Here is an 18,328-nt window from a genome sequence, read left to right as displayed (position 1 = left end):
CTTGTCTGCACTGTAACCAAATTATCATGCAGGCCATGACCACGACAGGGCCAAGCTGCTCCATAATCACCTTTACAAAACACCACCTAAAACAGCCCCATCCACATCACCCATAATCACCTTTACAACACACCACCTAAAACATCCCCACCCACATCACCAACTCCCTCCTCAGTTTCTCCCCCCCAGGGAGCTCTCTCCTCGATTCCGACTGCAGTAGCTGCTCCACCCATCTGATGCCTCTTCACACAAAATGAAACTTAAGGAAATGCAGCCAATCAAGTTGGATATCCAGAAGGGGGCATTGTTGCTCTCAAGACATCACAGCAACACTAGGTGCTAACACATGTGTATGTGTGCCCTTGCAGACGTAGATGGCGTGTGTGTGTACACGTGTGTGTGTGTGTGTGTGTGTGTGTGTGTGTGTGTGTGTGTGTGTGTGTGTGTGTAGCAAGGTGCATATTATGAAGTCTTTCGGTTTTAAACTGGTACAGGATAAGCATTCCTTCACAATGACTACAAGAACACTACGTTCAAGATTTCAGACTTAATTAAATCACTTGTGTTAGTTTAGCTATGTGTGATATTCAGATGTAACTGAATCACTTGTGTTAGTTTAGCTATGTGTGATATTCATACTTAATTGAATCACTTGTGTTAGTTTAGCTATGTGTGATATTCAGCCATGTGAAGCCAGCCATGAGCTTGGCATAGGCAATCCAACATGGCATAGCAGTACATAGTTAATGTCAGTGCAGCACCACAGTGGGGAAGAGAACCAAGAGCAGAAAAAGAAAAGGTCCTGTTATGGCTCCAGATCCTAGATCCCTCTAGAACCTTCTACCATTTGGTGATCCTAGACCCCTCTAGAACCTCCTGCCATTTGGTGATCCTAGACCCCTCTAGAACCTCCTGCCATTTGGTGATCCTAGACCCCTCTAGAACCTTCTGCCATTTGGTGATCCTAGACCCCTCTAGAACCTTCTGCCATTTGGTGCAAAGCGACGGTGGACACAAACACACAGCACCAGACACAGAGGGCCAGAGAGGGCCAGAACACAGCGCTAGATAGAGGGCCAGAACACAGCGCTAGATAGAGGGCCAGAGCGCCTGAAGAAGAGAACATAAAGAGCGCCGCTCACTTGAGGTTCCTTTCCACTTCCCGCTGCTCGTACTTTTCACCCTGGTTGAGCAGATGCAGGATGCCCTTCTCGAACGACTCCGTCGACTGCTCCTTTGGAAGCTGCGAACGCAAAACAACAGAAAAAGGACAAGCACAGTCCGATCAGGCCTGGGACATTGGTCACACTGTTGATCAATATGGCAAACTACCACTTCTATCACGACAATAATCAGCCAACACGGTGTAATTCAAAAGAGCTAACTGTCAACACAGATCACAATATATTACATTGGTCAACTATCTGTGTCCCAAACATACTGGAATGACAAACACAAGCTTGTTACAGAACAGGTTTTACTTTTACATCGTTATACTGTTTCTATCATTTTATCTGTTTACATGCAAATGTGGTAGACTGATGGGCTTGCACCTTGTCTTGTGCACTAATGTCAGCGCCACCCACCCATTTGCCTTGGATATCAACAAACGGTAAGGGAAACAAAGGAAAACAAACTGCCTGTGCGATGGCTGGCAACGCTCCCTGCCTATTTCAGATTGAAGAAGGTCCATACCTTTAACAGGAAGTTCCATACCTTTAACAGGAAGCTCTCCAGCTCTAGATGGGTTTTCGTTACTTTGCTTGATGTTGAGTCTGACCACTTCACCTGCAAAGACAAGTCAGTGAATGAGACTGAATTAACACCTCTAAAAAATAAATAAGGTAATTTGCACTGAAAACATTAAAAGCCTACATTTAAAAGGTTTCTATTCCACAGCTGTACATCGTGCCACAACTGTGATGGACACAATGATTGTCTGGTGGCTGGCGTCATTTTGGAAAGCTTAGATTATTGTCTATTGTCAGCTTATGTCATTTCAGTGTGTGTGTGTGTGTGTGTGTGTGTGTGTGTGTGTGTGTGTGTGTGTGTGTGTGTGTGTGTGTGTGTGTGTGTTTCGCGTGTCATACAGTTCTACACTTACACTTGAAAACGGGCAGAATATATGAGCCATAGAAAAACATACTTATCTAAACGTTCATTTCCTGAGCTTGTGTTGGCACAAAGAGAACAAACACACATAAATAAAACAGCCGCCAAAAACAGTTGGGGCAGCAAAGGCCATAAAACAGATTGAGGGGGTTACAACCACCATGTATTTGTTGCAAAGAAGAAAAAAACATCAACATGTTAGAGGAGAGAGGGGCAGCAGACTAAACATCATGTCTGGCAGCAAACGCACGGATTGGTGACTGAATATGAGACTTTTGATATGTACAGACAGAGGGAGAAACGCTGAATCGCTGACTCATCTAGCCAAGCATCAAACCACACCGCCAAGCATCAAACCACACCGCCGACAGCTTTCAATAGCCAGGGGAAAAAAACACCCAGCACAAAAGCTCCAAAAAGTGAGCTTAATCATTCAGGGTAAAGGGTAACCAAGGGTAACCATAAAGCTTGTTTATGTTGACAAAAGTTTCCATACCGTGGAGGGTGACTATTCCGGTCCTCCTGTAGGCTATACGCATCTGATCTGATATATGGATCAGGCACATGACCACACACATTAGGACTACAGGTAGACGACACGCATTAGGACTACAGGTAGACAACACACATTAGGAAGGTAAACGACACACATTAGGACTACGGGTAGACATCACGGCAGAAGAGGGGTGTCTGATTACAGCAGCGACGGCGCTCTACTTCCCACATTTAGTAAGCCCACACCAAAACAATCTTAATTTGACCTGATGCACCGCAGTAGAATCAACTGCAGCACAAATCCTAATGTTCGAAAAAGATCAGCAGAGGTATTGCCCCCCGCCCCCGCCCCCACACACACACACAGATGATGAGTGTGTGTGTTCACGTCACATGTTCGATAAAGAAGATCGGCGGAGGTATTGTCCTCCCCCACCCAACAGAAAACACCGTTCATAGTGTAGCCTTCAGCTGAAACAATCATGGAGCTAAAGATAGCACAATATCACTGGGAATTAGATTAGCAAACAAGCAGTGGCCAATTAGCCACAAAATGGCAAACTAGCTTTGTGCCGCTGGGGAGATTGAAAACCCAGACGGGGAGTCAAGGCAGCTCCGCTGACCAAATGGCAGAGAAGTTCTTCTCCAAGTGTATCGTGGAACGCCCTGAAACGAACCCGTGTTCTCCTCAAATCCGTGCGGTTCCTGTCTTCAGAAATAGGGCGATATTGCGTCAAGATCGGTGTCGGATGTCATCACGACCAAAACCCAGTTCTGTCCTTACCACATTTCCTATTTTGCCAAAGAGAGCACAATGTGTCACCAACCCACCGGGCACTCTGCCAGGGTCAATGCCCTCTGGTTTACGCGTGAAAGGGACTAGAGAAAGGGGGCAAAAACAGGAATGCTCCGCTTAGCAGTCCAACAGGCTTCTGCTCGCTCGCTCCCTCCGACACACAACTAAGGGGAGCCATGCCAACCTGCCAGCTAGCATCCGGGGGCAAGCCGACAGCGCCAAGCAGAGCATCGTCCAAACTGGGAGAACCCCTCTCGTGAAAAGACCCAAGGAGGTGTGTGTAGTGTGCCGTGTGTTTCTGCAAGTTGTAAGATTGAAATACTAGTATTGAGCTATAACCTGTGTACGTCCTCTCCCAGTCTATGTCTCTATCTCTCTCTCTCGCTTTCTCTGTGTGTGTGTGTGTGTGTGTGTCTGAAGTGGCAGGTCCGTGTTGGGAGTCCTGGCGCCTCCTCTACTCTGTCCCAGAGAGGCTGCAGGTCAAGCAGGGCCGGCAAACAAGCGGCTCTTTCAGGGGCCGAGGACTCCAGGCGGGTTATTAGGGAACGGGTCGCACTCTGGGGTGGACGAGGGGAGGGGAGGGGCTAAAGAATGAGTGACAGGGGAAGAGAAAAGTGAGAAAGAGGGAGGAAGAAAGAGAGAAGGGGAAGAGAGGAATGAACAGAGAGGGAATGAGAATGAGAGCGAAGCTATAATGAGAAAGAGTAGAGGAGAGAGAGTGGGGAAGAGAAATGGAAAGAAAGAAAGAGAGATGAAGAGAAGAGAGAGAGAAACAATAAGGCGAGTAGGTGAGAACGAGTGTGTTTGCGTGGCGTAGGACAGATGTGAGCAGGCAGCAGTTTCTCTCAGCTTGCTTCAGTCCAACGCTCAGCTTTTCCTCCACTCCCACCTCGCACACCAAAAACAATCAGGCGGCTGCAGAAAGGTCAATTCAGGGCACGGGAACCGCAAACTGGAAACTTCAAAAAAGCCCAACTCAGGCAGACCTGTACGGCAAGCGGCTGGCAACATTACAGTTCATAACAACACATGATGTATGCTTACAGACGTGGGCCCTATAATTTCATACATCTAAAACAGCAGAATATGAGGGAAAAAAGAAATGAAACACACACGCACGCACGCACACACAGAGTCTTTTCCAGGGCATTTCTGACCGGAGAGAACTAATCAGCATGATTCACACAGACAGGCTTTTGTTTATTTAATTCTTATTTTCGTTATTTTTTTACAGAACTGTGAGGAGGTAGGCTAACGGCCGAAAAACACCAACTGCACACTCCAGCAGGTCGTACGGAGTAGAGGAGGAGGAGCGACCTGCATGAAGATAAATACCTGCCATCAGATCATGTGACATACGCTTTCCTAGGCCACTGATGGCAACAACAGGACTTAATTGGGCGTAAAAAAAAATGGTCTCAAAACGAGATTGGGGAGGACTGTCAGACCAGATCAATGTCATCAGACAGAGCTTGGGCAACAGGTTGGCCAATACAGTGAATGCAAATTCTGGAACCTTCCCAAGTCCTCTGCATTCCAAGTCCTCTGCATTCCAAAGTCCTCTGCATTCCAAAGTCCTCTGCATTCCAAAGTCCAATTTCAAGATCTCCTGCATTGGTATGGTTGATCTGGTACACAACTAGAATTGTTCTTCACCAAAACAAACTCTTAGCCTGACAATCAGAAATCTTCAACGTTATGCTTCTAATACAGAAGCCGCCCTCGGTTGGGTAGAATGTGTTTGTGTGCATCCCGCCCCAAGAGAAGGATGCCCTGTCAAATTCCATCTACTCACGAGCCGGGGCACAATAGCAGTGCGTCCATGCCTGCATTCTAGGCCTGTGTGCCAGGCCTTATCCGAGGGGGCACCAGCCTCGCATGGGTTTGGCAAAATGAAGGTTCCGGAAACAAACACGGCTCATTGACGTCCCACATACAAGGAGACTGAACTCTCTTTTGGAGCCTTGTTTCCATGGGCGGATTATGAACTTCCAGGCCCAGATGTATTAAGGGCCCCCCACTTATTGTCGTATATGTGGAAGGGGGGGGGGGTTGGGGGTCCTCCCCCAGAACATTTTTAATTTGTTTGATGTGATTTCCTGTATCCTGGTGCATTTTGGGGATGGCCAATACTAAATTCAATCAGATTCATAGCCTACATCCTGATTTGTTGATATTGAGGCAATGATTTCATGCAAAGGCTTAGGCTTCAGGGCCCCCTGACCCCTTGGGCCTGGGCTCGGTAGGCCCGTGCAGTAATCCATCCCTGCTTGTTTCTCTGGAAGTAGCCTGCAAATAACACACACACACACACACACACACACACACACACACACACACACACACACACACACACACACACACACACACACACACACACACACACACACACACACACACACACACACACACACACACACACACACACACACACACACACACACACACACACACACACACACACACACACACACACACACACACACACACACACACACACCATTGAAAACAAAAACCACCGAAAACAACCAACTTTATTTTTAGTGTTGATTGCTTAGCCATTTCTTTCTTTCGATTGTTATTTAGAGCATGCTGACAGCACAGTGATGACCCAACACAGAAGCATTCAGCAGAGTTAGGTCATTTGGCGTGGCGCATGTCATAACACAATGACACTCGACGTTCAGCTCGTGCTTCTCCATGGACCCAGATGTCCACGTCTTTCCACCCGACTCGACTCTCTTCGGGAGGACCTAACGGGAGGGGCAGCTTGGTCTTTGTCTCTATGTGAAAGATTCCAACACAGGGGGAAAGATAGATACATTTTCTCTTACAGCTTTCACACCTTTAACGACACCGGCAAGAAAAAACCTTGCGTGTACACACAGAGGTGTAACCGGCTAAATGTGCTGTAGTGCATATTCCAGACCAGTTGATGGCACCGCTGTGCAGAAGCTTCATGTTAATTTCGCATAAATCGCGGTTTTCACAGTTTGTTAAGCCAGAGAATGTCTAATAAGGGCTCTGGTTAAGCAGTCGCATGAAATAAGGAGACTACAGACAATTCGGTTTTCAATTCAACTGTTAAACTAATAAAGTTCATTTTCAAGGTATGTGACTGCTATGTGAAATTTCAAATGCTTAGCCTACGCATTGCATTAGATCTGAGCACCACTGGAGAAAACACTAACATGCAGTAAGCTAATGTTTAACTAAGTTAAGCTAACGTGTGCTTCTAACTTAGCCACTAAAGGCTGATAGGGGAAAGAAAAACATTTTAATATGATAAATAAATGGTTTGGTTTGTTTTGACAAGCAGCATGTCAGGTCGAGTGCCGTGGCTGAGTTGAGAGGTGGGGCTATGTCGTCATAAAGTTGCCGGCTTCGCACCTACAGGCGTCTACACGGCGAAAGTTAGCCGGCGGTTTCAAAAGTTCCCACTTCGGAAGCCGGTTTCAAAAGCTATCGGTTTCAGTCTCCTAAATTGCAGGCGTCGTGTACACGCAAGGCGTAACCGTTAACAAAACCTCACCGGTTTCACAAAAACCGGCGTCGTGTAAACGGCACCTTAGTTTTTCCGTCTGCAGCTGCTCAATGAAGCCAACAGCTGACCTGCACCATGACGCATGATATACACAGCGAAACGGACACTAGTGGTGTGGTATAGAAACCTGTAAGGATCAAAGTAACTGCAACAAACCAGGACCATGGTGCACTATTGTTGCATAGCTAGCTTAAAGGTCAAAGTAGCCAGCCAATGTAGCTGTTGTCCAAGAGAGGTATTGGAACTTGTCTGGGTCAAACTGCAACAAGCAAGGACCATGGTGCACTATTCCTGCAAAGTTAGCAAAAAGGTCATAGTAGTCATTGTTTGTTTGAGAGCAAGATAATCTCCTACTTTGTGACTGACACACTCACTTTCCTTTGCACCCCCACACATAGGCATACGAGGCTGTGTCCCTGCAATCAAAGGTCCGTGTGATTTAGCCTACGTTAGCCTAAACTTAAACAAACAAGAAATCGCTCATGAAAATCACCATTCTTGACAAGTGTGCCACAAATAAACAAACATGGGGAAGTGGTTTGTAGTGTGCAGGTTTTGTAGTTGAACGATTCTAAACTCTCTGAAGACCCAGGGAAAACCCTGAATACTGCCTTTTTGGAACAGCGCGTGTGTTCATAGTGCATCACACACACCAGTGTTTCCCATACATTGACTAATCTGTGGCGGGGCGCCACGAAATAAAAATCGTCCGCCACAGATTAATATTCTATGTTTAATTTAATTTAATTAGCCATTCCTTGCCCTGCCCCGCTCTCTCTCGTAGCCCGCTGCCACTCCTCTGCATGTGCATTTAACAAAATATTCACGATTGTTGAAGGATTGTTGTTGCCACATAGAAGCATTACATAGAAGACGTCTGGCTAAATTGCTATTAAATCCGCTTAGCATCGTGACCATGCTGCGCAAATTTGTTCAAAACTGCTGCATTGAAGTGAACTCTGCAAAGGTCTTATCACAACATAGTAGGCTACATTGAAGAGACTAAACTAAGTTATGAAATCAAGCAGTATCTCAAATTAGAATACTGTTTGGATGTCGAATTTAGCATGCTTAGCCTACTTTCAGCTGCTTGTCAATTTCGTTGAAGGGCTCATTTTATTGACTCTGACAATGAATGTTTGAAAAATCCCGATGTAAATGGAAAAGTGTTTTCCAAAATTCAAAAGTGCTTGTCCCAAGGAGAAGTATGTGAACCTTTGTTTTAACTATGTAGAAAACGTTATGAATTGCATCCACACATCAGCAGCCTTTCAACTGTGTTACAATTGCAAGGGTTCCCTCAAACGTCTTAAAGTGACAGGCACTCAATTAGACCTATACACTACCAAGATGATCTTCACCCCCCTTCACCCCCCTCCCCCAGTGTGGGAAACACTGCACACTAATCCAAACTTATTGATTACCAGGTCAGTCATTTCTGATATATTGCCTAAATCATTTTCATTCAGCTAAAGTGCTCTGAAAAACCACTTTAAGTGCTGCGGTTTAGAATGTAGATGTGTGAGTGCGTACCTCTCGACAGTGAACTGATGGAGTGGGTCGACAGAAGCCTAGTCAGAGAGGGCGGACTTGCACCTTCCTTGGTGAGAGTTAGCGGCGGTGCCAGTTTGGTGGCTTAGCGGAGGTGCCAGGAATTGCCGGCCAAGTGTTTTATTCGCTCGCAAGGCTCAATTGGGCTAACGTCTCCACTTACATGCCAGATCATGGTGCCAAGTCTAGAATCAGACCCGTAATTTCGGCCCAGATTTGCCTCGTGTGTAATAACAGGAGAGCAATTTTTGAGCACAACAGTGGCAGCGGCCTACTCTCAGCTAGTCACAACGCTAGTAGAGAACAACGGGGCCAGACTAAATATGTTGGGACAAGAAGGCGTACTCTACATGACCTCATTCTACAGGTGCATCCTGAATGACTAGATGACTAATAACTAACAACATGTTTTAGCTATTTTAAATTTGAGCACTAGTCATGTCATTTACTTGGAAGAACTTTTCTAATCAGTGTTTTCTAACTAGTGTTTCTAAAACCAGCCTTCTTTGGCCACCTGGTAAGTCCAGTAAATCAGCCTTATTTGGCCACCTGGTAAGTCAAGTCAAGTCAAGTTTATTTATATAGCACATTTCATACACAGAGGTCATTCAATGTGCTTTACATAAACAAAACCAAATGATAATAACAAATAAAAGCATAGAAGGGCAATATAGTCAAAGAATAGTTAAAAGGTAAAGATCATAATAAAAAGAAAACATAAAACACAAGGTAAAATCATTTAAAAATAAAGAATAATTAGTAAGCAAAAACAAAGGCAAAAGTAGTAAAAAAAGTAATAAAAGACAAAGTAGAATAATTATCGAGGCAGATTCAGAATTTGTAACTCGGCACAGTTAGCAGAAAGCGTCTGAGAACAGTTTGGTCTTAAGTCTAGATTTAAAACTGGCTACAGTTGGGGCCTTTTAATGTCATCCGAAAAGTTGGTTCCACAGCTGAGCCGCATAGCAGCTAAAAAGCTGCTTCACCATGTTTAGTTCTAACTGTAGGTTTTACTAGCAGGTTTTTCACCTGGGACCTGAGAGGACGAGAAGGTGTGTACTGCTGATGCATGTCTGACAAGTATTTAGGTCCTGCTCCATTTACTGATTTATAAACAAGCAATAGTGCTTTAAAGTCAATTCTGTGACTTACTGGAAGCCAGTGCAAGGACTTAAGAATTGGAGTAATGTGGTCAGTTCTTTTAGTTTTTGTTAGAGTCCTAGCTGCTGCATTTTGTATCACCTGAAGCTGTTTAATAGTCTTTTTAGGAAGGCCTGTGAACAGTCCATTGCAGTAATCAACCCTGCTGGAGATAAATGCATGAATGAGTTTTTCTAAGTCATGTTTTGACATCAGCCCTCTGAGTTTGACAATATTTTTGAGGTGGTAAAAGCTGATTTAGTTATCGCTTTCATGTGGCTGTTGAAATTTAGATCACTGTCAATTAATACACCAAGGTTTTTAACAGTATCCTTTGCCTTCAACCCTTTTTGTGTCAAGGAGAGTGGCAACCCTAAGTCTTTCCTCATTTTACCAAATATAATTACTTCAGTTTTTTCTTTGTTCAGCTGAAGAAAATTTTGAGACATCCAGGTGTTGATTTGTTCTATACACTGACACATAGATTCAAGAGGACCATAGTTGTTTGGTGATAGAGCTAAGTAAATTTGTGTGTCATCTACATAGCTATGATATGAAATCAAATTATTTTGAATGATTTGTCCAAGTGGGAGCATATAGAGGTTGAATAATAGTGGCCCCAAGATCGACCCCTGGGGAACACCACAGGTCAAGGGCGTTGGTGTTGAGGTACAGTTTCGATGGCAACAAAGAAGCTCCTTTCTTGTAGATATGATTTTAGCCAGCTGATAACTATGCCTGTAAATCCAACCCAGTGTTCTAGTCTGTGTAGTAAAATATTGTGATCAACAGTGTCAAATGCTGCACTAAGGTCCAGTAGCACTAGGACTGATGTTTTACCTGAATCTGTGTTGGTATGTCATTGGAAACTTTAATGAGAGCTGTTTCAGTGCTGTGATTTGCCCGAAAACCAGACTGAAAGTAATCAAAATACCCATTTGATGTTAGGAAGGTGGTTAATTGATTAAAGACTACTTTTTTCAATAATTTTGCCAATAAAAGGTAGATTGGATATGGGCCTGTAATTGTTTAGCATGGAGGCATCCAGGTTATTCTTCTTGAGAAGTGGCTTTACAACAGCTGTTTTCAGTGACTTAGGAAAAGTGCCAGACAGCAATGATACATTTACAATTTGAAGGACATCCGCGCTATGAGGTGAAAAACAGTTTTGAAGAAATTGGTAGGCAGAGTGTCTAAGACACATGTGGAAGGGCTGAGATTCTGTACCGTTTTTCAAGTGTTTCAGTAGTCTATCAAGCTGAACTCTGACATCAAGTTTAGTTTCCCTCTGTTTGTTGCTGGAAGTTCAGGTTGTTGAATTTGTAATTGAGCAGATATGTTGAGTCTGATTTTGTCAATTTTACCTTTAAAAAAGATGAAAACTCATTGCATTTATTAGTTGAGAGAAGTTCAGGTGCTAATTGTGAGGGGGGATTTGTTAACTTATCAACAGTTGAAAATAGAATACGAGTGTTATTTGAACTTCTATTGATAATGTTAGAAAAGAAAGACTGTCTTGCTTTGCATATTTCAGAGTTATATGTGCGGAGCATCTCTTTATGGATTTCATAGTGGATCTGAAGTTTGTATTTACGCCATTTTCTTTCAGTCTTCCTACACTCTCTTTTTAGAAGTTTAACTGCTGGATTTTGCCTCCATGGTGCTTTCTGTTTGTCCTTAACTTTCTTGAATTGTAATGGAGCAATGTCATCCATAATGTTTGCCATTTTGCATTAAAGTGATCAAATAAGTCTTCAGAGTCTGACAGTTGACTTGACTTTAGTGAAAGTGCTTGCTCAAAGAGAGCACTTGTCTGATCATTTATGATTCTCCTTTTTACCATCATAGCTGTGTTTTGAGTGTGTGGGGACATAGACACATCAAAAAAAAAAAAAAAATGATCAGATAAGGCCAGGTCTTTAACAGCTGTAGAGACATCGAGACCCTTTGTGATAACAAGGTCGAGGGTATGGCCGAGAGAGTGTGTTGGCCCCTGTACATGCTGTGTTAGGGAGAAAGTATCGATTAGTGCAATGAATTCCTTGGCATAATTGTTTTCAGGATTATCCACATGCAAGTTTAGATCCCCTGATATAATAAGACAGTCATACTCTATGCAAACAACTGATAGCAGTTCACCTAGCTCTTCAAGAAAAACTTTAGCTGAATGTTTTGGAGGCCTGTAAATTGTCAGTAATAAAATCTGAGGAGAAGACTTAATGCATGCACACAGATATTCAAATGAAGTAAAGTCACCGAATGACGACTGATTGCACTGAAAAGACGTCTTGAAAATTGTGGCTATCCCCCCACCTCTTTTATTTGCTCTGGTAGCACTCAAAAAACTGAAGTTTGGGGGAGCTGATTCGATGAGAGTAGCAGCACTGTTTGCTTGATCTAACCATGTCTCAGTTAAAAGTAAAAAATCAAGGTTGTGTGTGCAAATTAGATCATGAATTAAGAATGATTTGTTTGAAAGAGATCTGATATTTAGGAGTGCTAGTTTTGTTAGTTTAAGTGTTGGGGAAATATGATCCATGGGGGAAATCTGAGGTTGATGTGGTACGGGTAGGAGATTGGACTGGTTTACCCTATAAGCTCGATGCATTTGTGTTCTATTTCTTGTCAATACAGGAATAGAGAATGTCATGGGCTTACTGGGTCCCGGCATGTTCTCAAAACTACTGTCAGTACCATTTATATTGCAGGGACCCTGAGAATATCATGCAATACAATCATATAATTGTCCCCTGCTGCTGCCATCTGTATTTTCCACTGCACATTCCATGCTATATGCCGGCTGAGAAAATGAACTAAGAGGTTGCTGCTGCTTAAGAGATCCTTCTAAACGGGGAGGGGGAGGGCGAGGGGGTGGAGGTGCCCTTCGCTTCTTTGGTGCTAATGATCTTGGGCTAGTAAAACTCTGCATGGCTACTGGTAGCAGTCTCTCCATTCTTGCAGGGAACATCATGTGCTTGGGTGGGGATGGTGATGGGTATTCAGGGGATCCTGTGGAGTTTGAGTGGGTGGTGGGATGAAGGGGTGGGGATGGTGATGGGAGATTAGGGGGGTTTGTGTGGCCTGGGGAGTTTGATTGGGTGGGGACGTGATTGGGTGTGGGTGGTGATGGGAAATCAAGGAGGTTGGGGTTGAAAATTGATCCAGAGTCTCCATCTGCCTGCTGAGGTTCTGGGAAGTTTGTTGCAGATGCTCCGCTTTCAGCATGTATTCCAGTAGTGTATTCCATGTTGTGTCTTTGTGGTGACAAGGAGACGACGGAGGTGGGGAGGGGTATTGGTACTGGTGTTACAACATGACCCTTCCTTTCTGATATCCTCTCAGCAGCTTTGATAGGTGCTATCTCCTCATGCTCATCACATCCATTTGTTTGCTGAGATTCCAGGGAGTTTGACGCCAGTGATTGACTTTGAGTCATTTTAGCAGCACCCATCTTATCTTGTCCAGTGGACATGGCTTGGCATTGTTGAGCTGGTTGTTTATGTTTCTCCAAGGTCTGCATTTCAGTGGAGGCTAGCGGGTGGTTATCAGAGGGCCCCACAGCAGGGGAGGTTGGGCATATCTCTGTTTCAGCCTGTGCAGAGTGTTTTGGTTTAGCTGAGTTGTTGATGTCATCCGCTTGTTCCGTCTGTATGGCCACTGAGCGCTTATCAGAGGCTCGGCTCAAGGTTGGCAGAAAAAATGTTGGGTGCGGGAGAGAGGTGATAGTATTCGGTTAAGATCTTGGCCCCAGTCCAACTCAGCTCTGTGCTATTTGGTCTGAAGTATTCCCTGCGATTCCAAAAAGGTTAAAATTGTCAATAAAATTCATCCCAACTGAAAAGCATGTTTTTATGAGCCAGGTGTTTGAACTGAATAGTCTGGAAAATACAAAGCTTCCCTCTGCTGGGAGTGGGCCACTGATGAAAATTTGTATTCCAAGCTCATATAGGGCGAGAAAAGTTCCTTGAAATCTTCTTTGACATACAGCTGTTCTCTGTAGATGTCATTTGCTCCAACATGCACAATGATGATGCTTTGATAGTTGCATATTTTGACACCAGTTCTGCAAGCTTGTTTTTGTGTCAGACACTGAAGCATTTGGGAAACAACATACAATCATCCTTTCCCCATTTATATGTCTCAAAGCAAAGTAAGCCTAGAAGCGAGGGTTGTGGGATGAATAGGGGTCGAGTGCTGCTTCTTGTCTGTGCCCATCTTTCTTTTGTTGTGGTTTGATCGCTGCCTGCTTTGGGTCTGTTCCTGGGAAATTCCTCTCTCACGTCCCGGAGGCATTCAAATCTGTTCCATAGTGTTAGGGGCTGTGGGCTTCCCTTAGGACCACAAGCCCTGTAGTAGTTTGCTGATCGGCCTGTATTTCTGATCTGAGGCCTGAAGTTAACATCTGAATTTACTGGTGTTGAGGTAATTACAGTTCTTGTATTACGCTTTTTTTTGTTTTGGTCTGGCACCTTGCCTGTGCCAAGGCTCTGTACTCACATTTCCCTTTGGGAGGTCGATGCATTCATCTGCTCTATTAGCAGTGATATTAGACTGCTGGGTTACATTCTCTGCATTTCCAGTAGTTGCTGTACTCACTTCATGAGATGCCCTCGTAGTTCATCTGTCGTTGATGGAAGGGCATGCATCTTTGATTCCAAAGTAGAAATCCTCTGTTCTAGCTCAGTACATTTTCGCATGATCTCCTGGGTCTCTGGCCGGAGGAGCGATTTTGTTTTAATCCAACTTCAAGGTGAATTGCCGTTCAGTTTTGCTCGTTGACTTGGCTGGCTCATTTAAAGTAAAAAACTAACCACTAAAGTTTCAGATTTAAATGTACTGGTTTCACTGTCTTTGCTAAACTAGCTTGTAAATGAAATAAAAGAATGAAAAAGAGTGGAAATTGCTAAAAGGATAGGTGAAGCAGGAGCAGTGTGAAATGCGTCCTACTCGCTTGAGTAGGAGTTGAGTTGTCAAGTCCAGTACTTGTTCTACTGACATAAGTATCAGGCTAGCACACATGCTAAAATATTATGACAGTCATGCTACAGAAAAAACAAACAAAAAAAACCCCCACTGAAACGGTCATTAAAAAGAAAATCACAAACACACACACACACACACACACTGAGTTATTGATCAGGAGCACTCCATGATATTAGAGTCAAGCCAACATGACCATTACACCACAAAGTCATATGACCATATAATTACATGACTAATGACATCTTGGCATTATGCAGACTTACTACTGTAGGAACTAGAAACTGTTGAAAAATGCCCTACAGCATGGGCCTGATGATATCGGATATGCAGGCTTTAACCTGTACAACATGGGCCTGATATTGGATATGCAGGCTTTAACCTGTACAACATGGGCCTGATGATACGTATATGCAGGCTTTAACCTGTACAACATGGGCCTAATGATATCGTATATGCAGGCTTTAACCTGTACAACATGGGCCTGATGATATCGGATATGCAGGCTTTAACCTGTAAGAATAAATGTGTTTTGAACATTTGGAGCACAAACTCAAGCCAGACCATCAATAAGGATGTCCCCTCTGGATATGACAGATATTTAACTCAATCATTCTTAAGCAATTTCTTGTTACTTGGCTGACACCTATACAGTGGACTCCAGCACAACAATTTAGGCATATAATGGTCCATCAGTGTGTGATTATACAGACAGACAAGCCTGTGACTCATCTAATCACTTGGGTTTAAGCCACCAGGAATATTCGCAAGCCACTTACACACACAGAGAGAAGAGAGACAAAGAGAGACAAAGAAAGAGAGAGAGAGAGAGAGAGACACAGACAGACAGACAGACAGACAGACAGAGAGAGAGAGAGCGAGCCGAAGCGAGCTGAAAGTGGCCGACAGACAGACAAAGATTTTACAACATTGGCCACTACAGAGATTCAGTACCAGAGGGGGCAATCTCAGACAGACCTGAGAAGGCTGAAAAAATATGTTGACAGAGCTGCCACCCTGACTGTCTCAAGGATTTATTTATTTCATATTTCATTAAGGGAATAAAGAGAAAAAGCACAGAGCGCAAGAGCACTGGATCGAACCCCATTGATAATGATGCGAGCCAACATACTTCGAACAGGGCTATGCCCCTGAGCTCGTCACATACACTTCTTTGTGCGAAAACCATGGCTTTCTGCATGACATAAAACAACACGTTTCTATATGGCTTTCTACATCTTTTAATCTCCAGGAGTCACATACAAAATATACTCACACAAAAACTCCGAGTTCCTCCTGACCCTGCAAATCACAGCAGTGACACCTAGGGCAGTAAGTTCAATCCACACCACACACTACATACGGCTACAGTGCTGCGGAATGCACGCTATGAGAAGAGGCAGAGATGCCAATTTTGTTTGTGCCTAGCAACATGTCAATAAACCAAGTAGCAGAAAACAGTTGAATAATGTGTCACGTTCAGAGCCGGACAGTAACGGAGTACATTTACTTGAGTACAGTTTTGAGGGATCTGTACTTTACTCGAGTTTCATTTTTGGGGAATACTCATGACTCAAATATTGTACTCTTTACTCCACTACATTTCTATCCATAACCGAGAGTACCCATTACTTAGAAAAATCTCGGAAACCCTCAATTTGTTGTTTCCCTCTCAAACGTGATTGGATTGTGCGCCACTGATTGAGACAGCCTATCAGCAATCACCTTCAGCTTTCCGCCAAAGTCAACTCCATGGTCAGATTTAGATAAGAGACGAAGCCATAGACGAAACAATGGATGAAGACGCAGCAGATCCATCCCGGGAACCTGAGGCCCCACCTCGCCAGACTATTTCAATTTTCTGAACAAGTTAATGATAGTTTTCACTTCAAGTGTTTCAATTACAAAATACTATTTTGTATTTTAAATACATGTATTAGAAATACTGCCCATCCCTGGCAACATGGTGAAAAGATGAAAATGACTTGATTCAATTCCTTTTACATTCTCCAAGGTATTAACATTAACATTTTTCATAACTCCATGTCAGACATTTCTGTACATAAATGTGAGCACTGTGGCAGTAGTAATGCAATATTTAGAAAATGTAGACTACTCTTGATACTCAAGTACTTTTAAAAACAAGTACTTCAGTACTTTTACCTAAGTAGACATTTGACTGTTGTACTTTTACTTGTACTTGAGTAAAATTTAACAAAGGGTATCTGTACTTTTACTCAAGTAATGAAGCTGTGTACTCTGTCCGCCTCTGGTCACGTTTTATTTAACAATTAACAAATAATTTAACAATTACAGGAACATGACAAAGGTCGACTTTAAATAAGAGTTTGTCCTCTAGTCCTCTATGATTTTCAGAAGTCTCGTGGAAATGGTGTCACCGAATTCATGTACTGAGGACTTCCTGGTCTATGTGCTGCTAAGCACCACAGTTTGCTTGCAGCATGGTGTTATGCCTAATTCATTACATTAGCATTAGCTAGAGCAACATGGTGTTATGCCTAATTCATTACATTAGCATTAGTTAGAGCGATCAGTACGAACACTTGGCACTGTGCACTGCATGTCATAGAACTTAGAGCCCCCTGGAGACTAGCGGGTTGACTGCTAGACACTCTGCCCCCCATATCCGTCATGTCAAACAGCATGTTGGCACACACCCCACGTTGGGGGAAAAAGATCCCAGGGGGACACCCCTCACAGGTGGCTTCATACTGCATGCTGCATGAGCGAAGCCAAACAGGGGGGGGACACAGGGACCTCGAATGTGCAATGAGGGGTACATTTTTTAATCCCCTGTATTAACTCATTGAGCGCCAAAATGCGTTGAGTGCCAAAAACGCAATATTACGTTTTTAGTTTTTTTTTTTAAATTACGAAACTAGACACTCTAACACACCTTATATGTGATTTTGGGAACTCTGTGATGAATGGAAATGAAATATATGATGATCGTAAACCTCATGAAAACGCACAATCTGGACATTTTATCTGGACATTTTATCATAACTCGGTTGCCGCTTTGGGTCGAATCAGTGACGCATGCACGTCAGGTCAAAACCAGGCCATTTTCGTGGGTCTATCACTAGGTGGCAGTCTCGCCAGGTCTCGCTGATCACTTCCCGGAAAGTTCACACAAGTAAGTAACAGGCAACACTTCATATTTCATGAAAGACGTTATATCTCCATTTCTAGAAAAAAACAGCAATTTTGGTGAAAACTAGCCACTGTTTAGCTTGGGATTTCTCAGGAACAGAGGCGTGTAGAAATACACGGTTTGCACCCACCGAGGCTTAAAGTCTCACCTTTTAATCGAGCTATTGTATGTGTTCATAGCTATAACACAGAATATGCTGTGGCTGTACAAACATCATCAACAATGGTCTAGATAGCTGGCACTCTAAGACAAAGCTCCCGAAAACAGCTTGGCATTCAATGAGTTAAAAGGGTCTGGGTTTAGCTTTTGAGGTAAGAGGGTAAGGGTCTGAGGTTAGCTTTTTGGGATGGGTAAGGGTCTGGGTTTAGCGTTTTGGGATGGGGGGGTTAAGGGTCTGGGTTTAGCAGCATGCAAAGTAATACCATTCAGAGGCTGTTAGCGTTTTGGGATAAGTATAAGTATAAGTATAGTATAAGTAAGTATAAGTATAAGTATATACTCTTTTGATCCCGTGAGGGAAATTTGGTTTCTGCAT

The 18,328-nt window shown here is 43.5% G+C and overlaps 1 protein-coding gene across 1 annotated transcript in view; it reads right to left on the bottom strand.

The window, feature by feature from the left end:
• Window positions 1–18,328, bottom strand: part of LOC125309278 (zinc finger CCHC domain-containing protein 2-like) — a gene marked incomplete in the record, with an annotated part of 52,962 nt that overhangs the window by 22,625 nt on the left and 12,009 nt on the right. Inside the window, 2 exon segments of the mRNA XM_048266077.1 lie at window positions 1,143–1,243; window positions 1,717–1,788. Of these exon segments, the coding sequence (XP_048122034.1) occupies window positions 1,143–1,243; window positions 1,717–1,788 (173 nt within the window).

This window comes from Alosa alosa, chromosome 16, assembly GCF_017589495.1.
Source record: "Alosa alosa isolate M-15738 ecotype Scorff River chromosome 16, AALO_Geno_1.1, whole genome shotgun sequence".
NCBI classification, from domain to species: Eukaryota; Metazoa; Chordata; class Actinopteri; order Clupeiformes; family Clupeidae; genus Alosa; species Alosa alosa.
The sequence above is the reverse complement of the archived record's forward strand: the minus strand, read 5'-3'. Positions and strand labels throughout refer to the sequence as shown.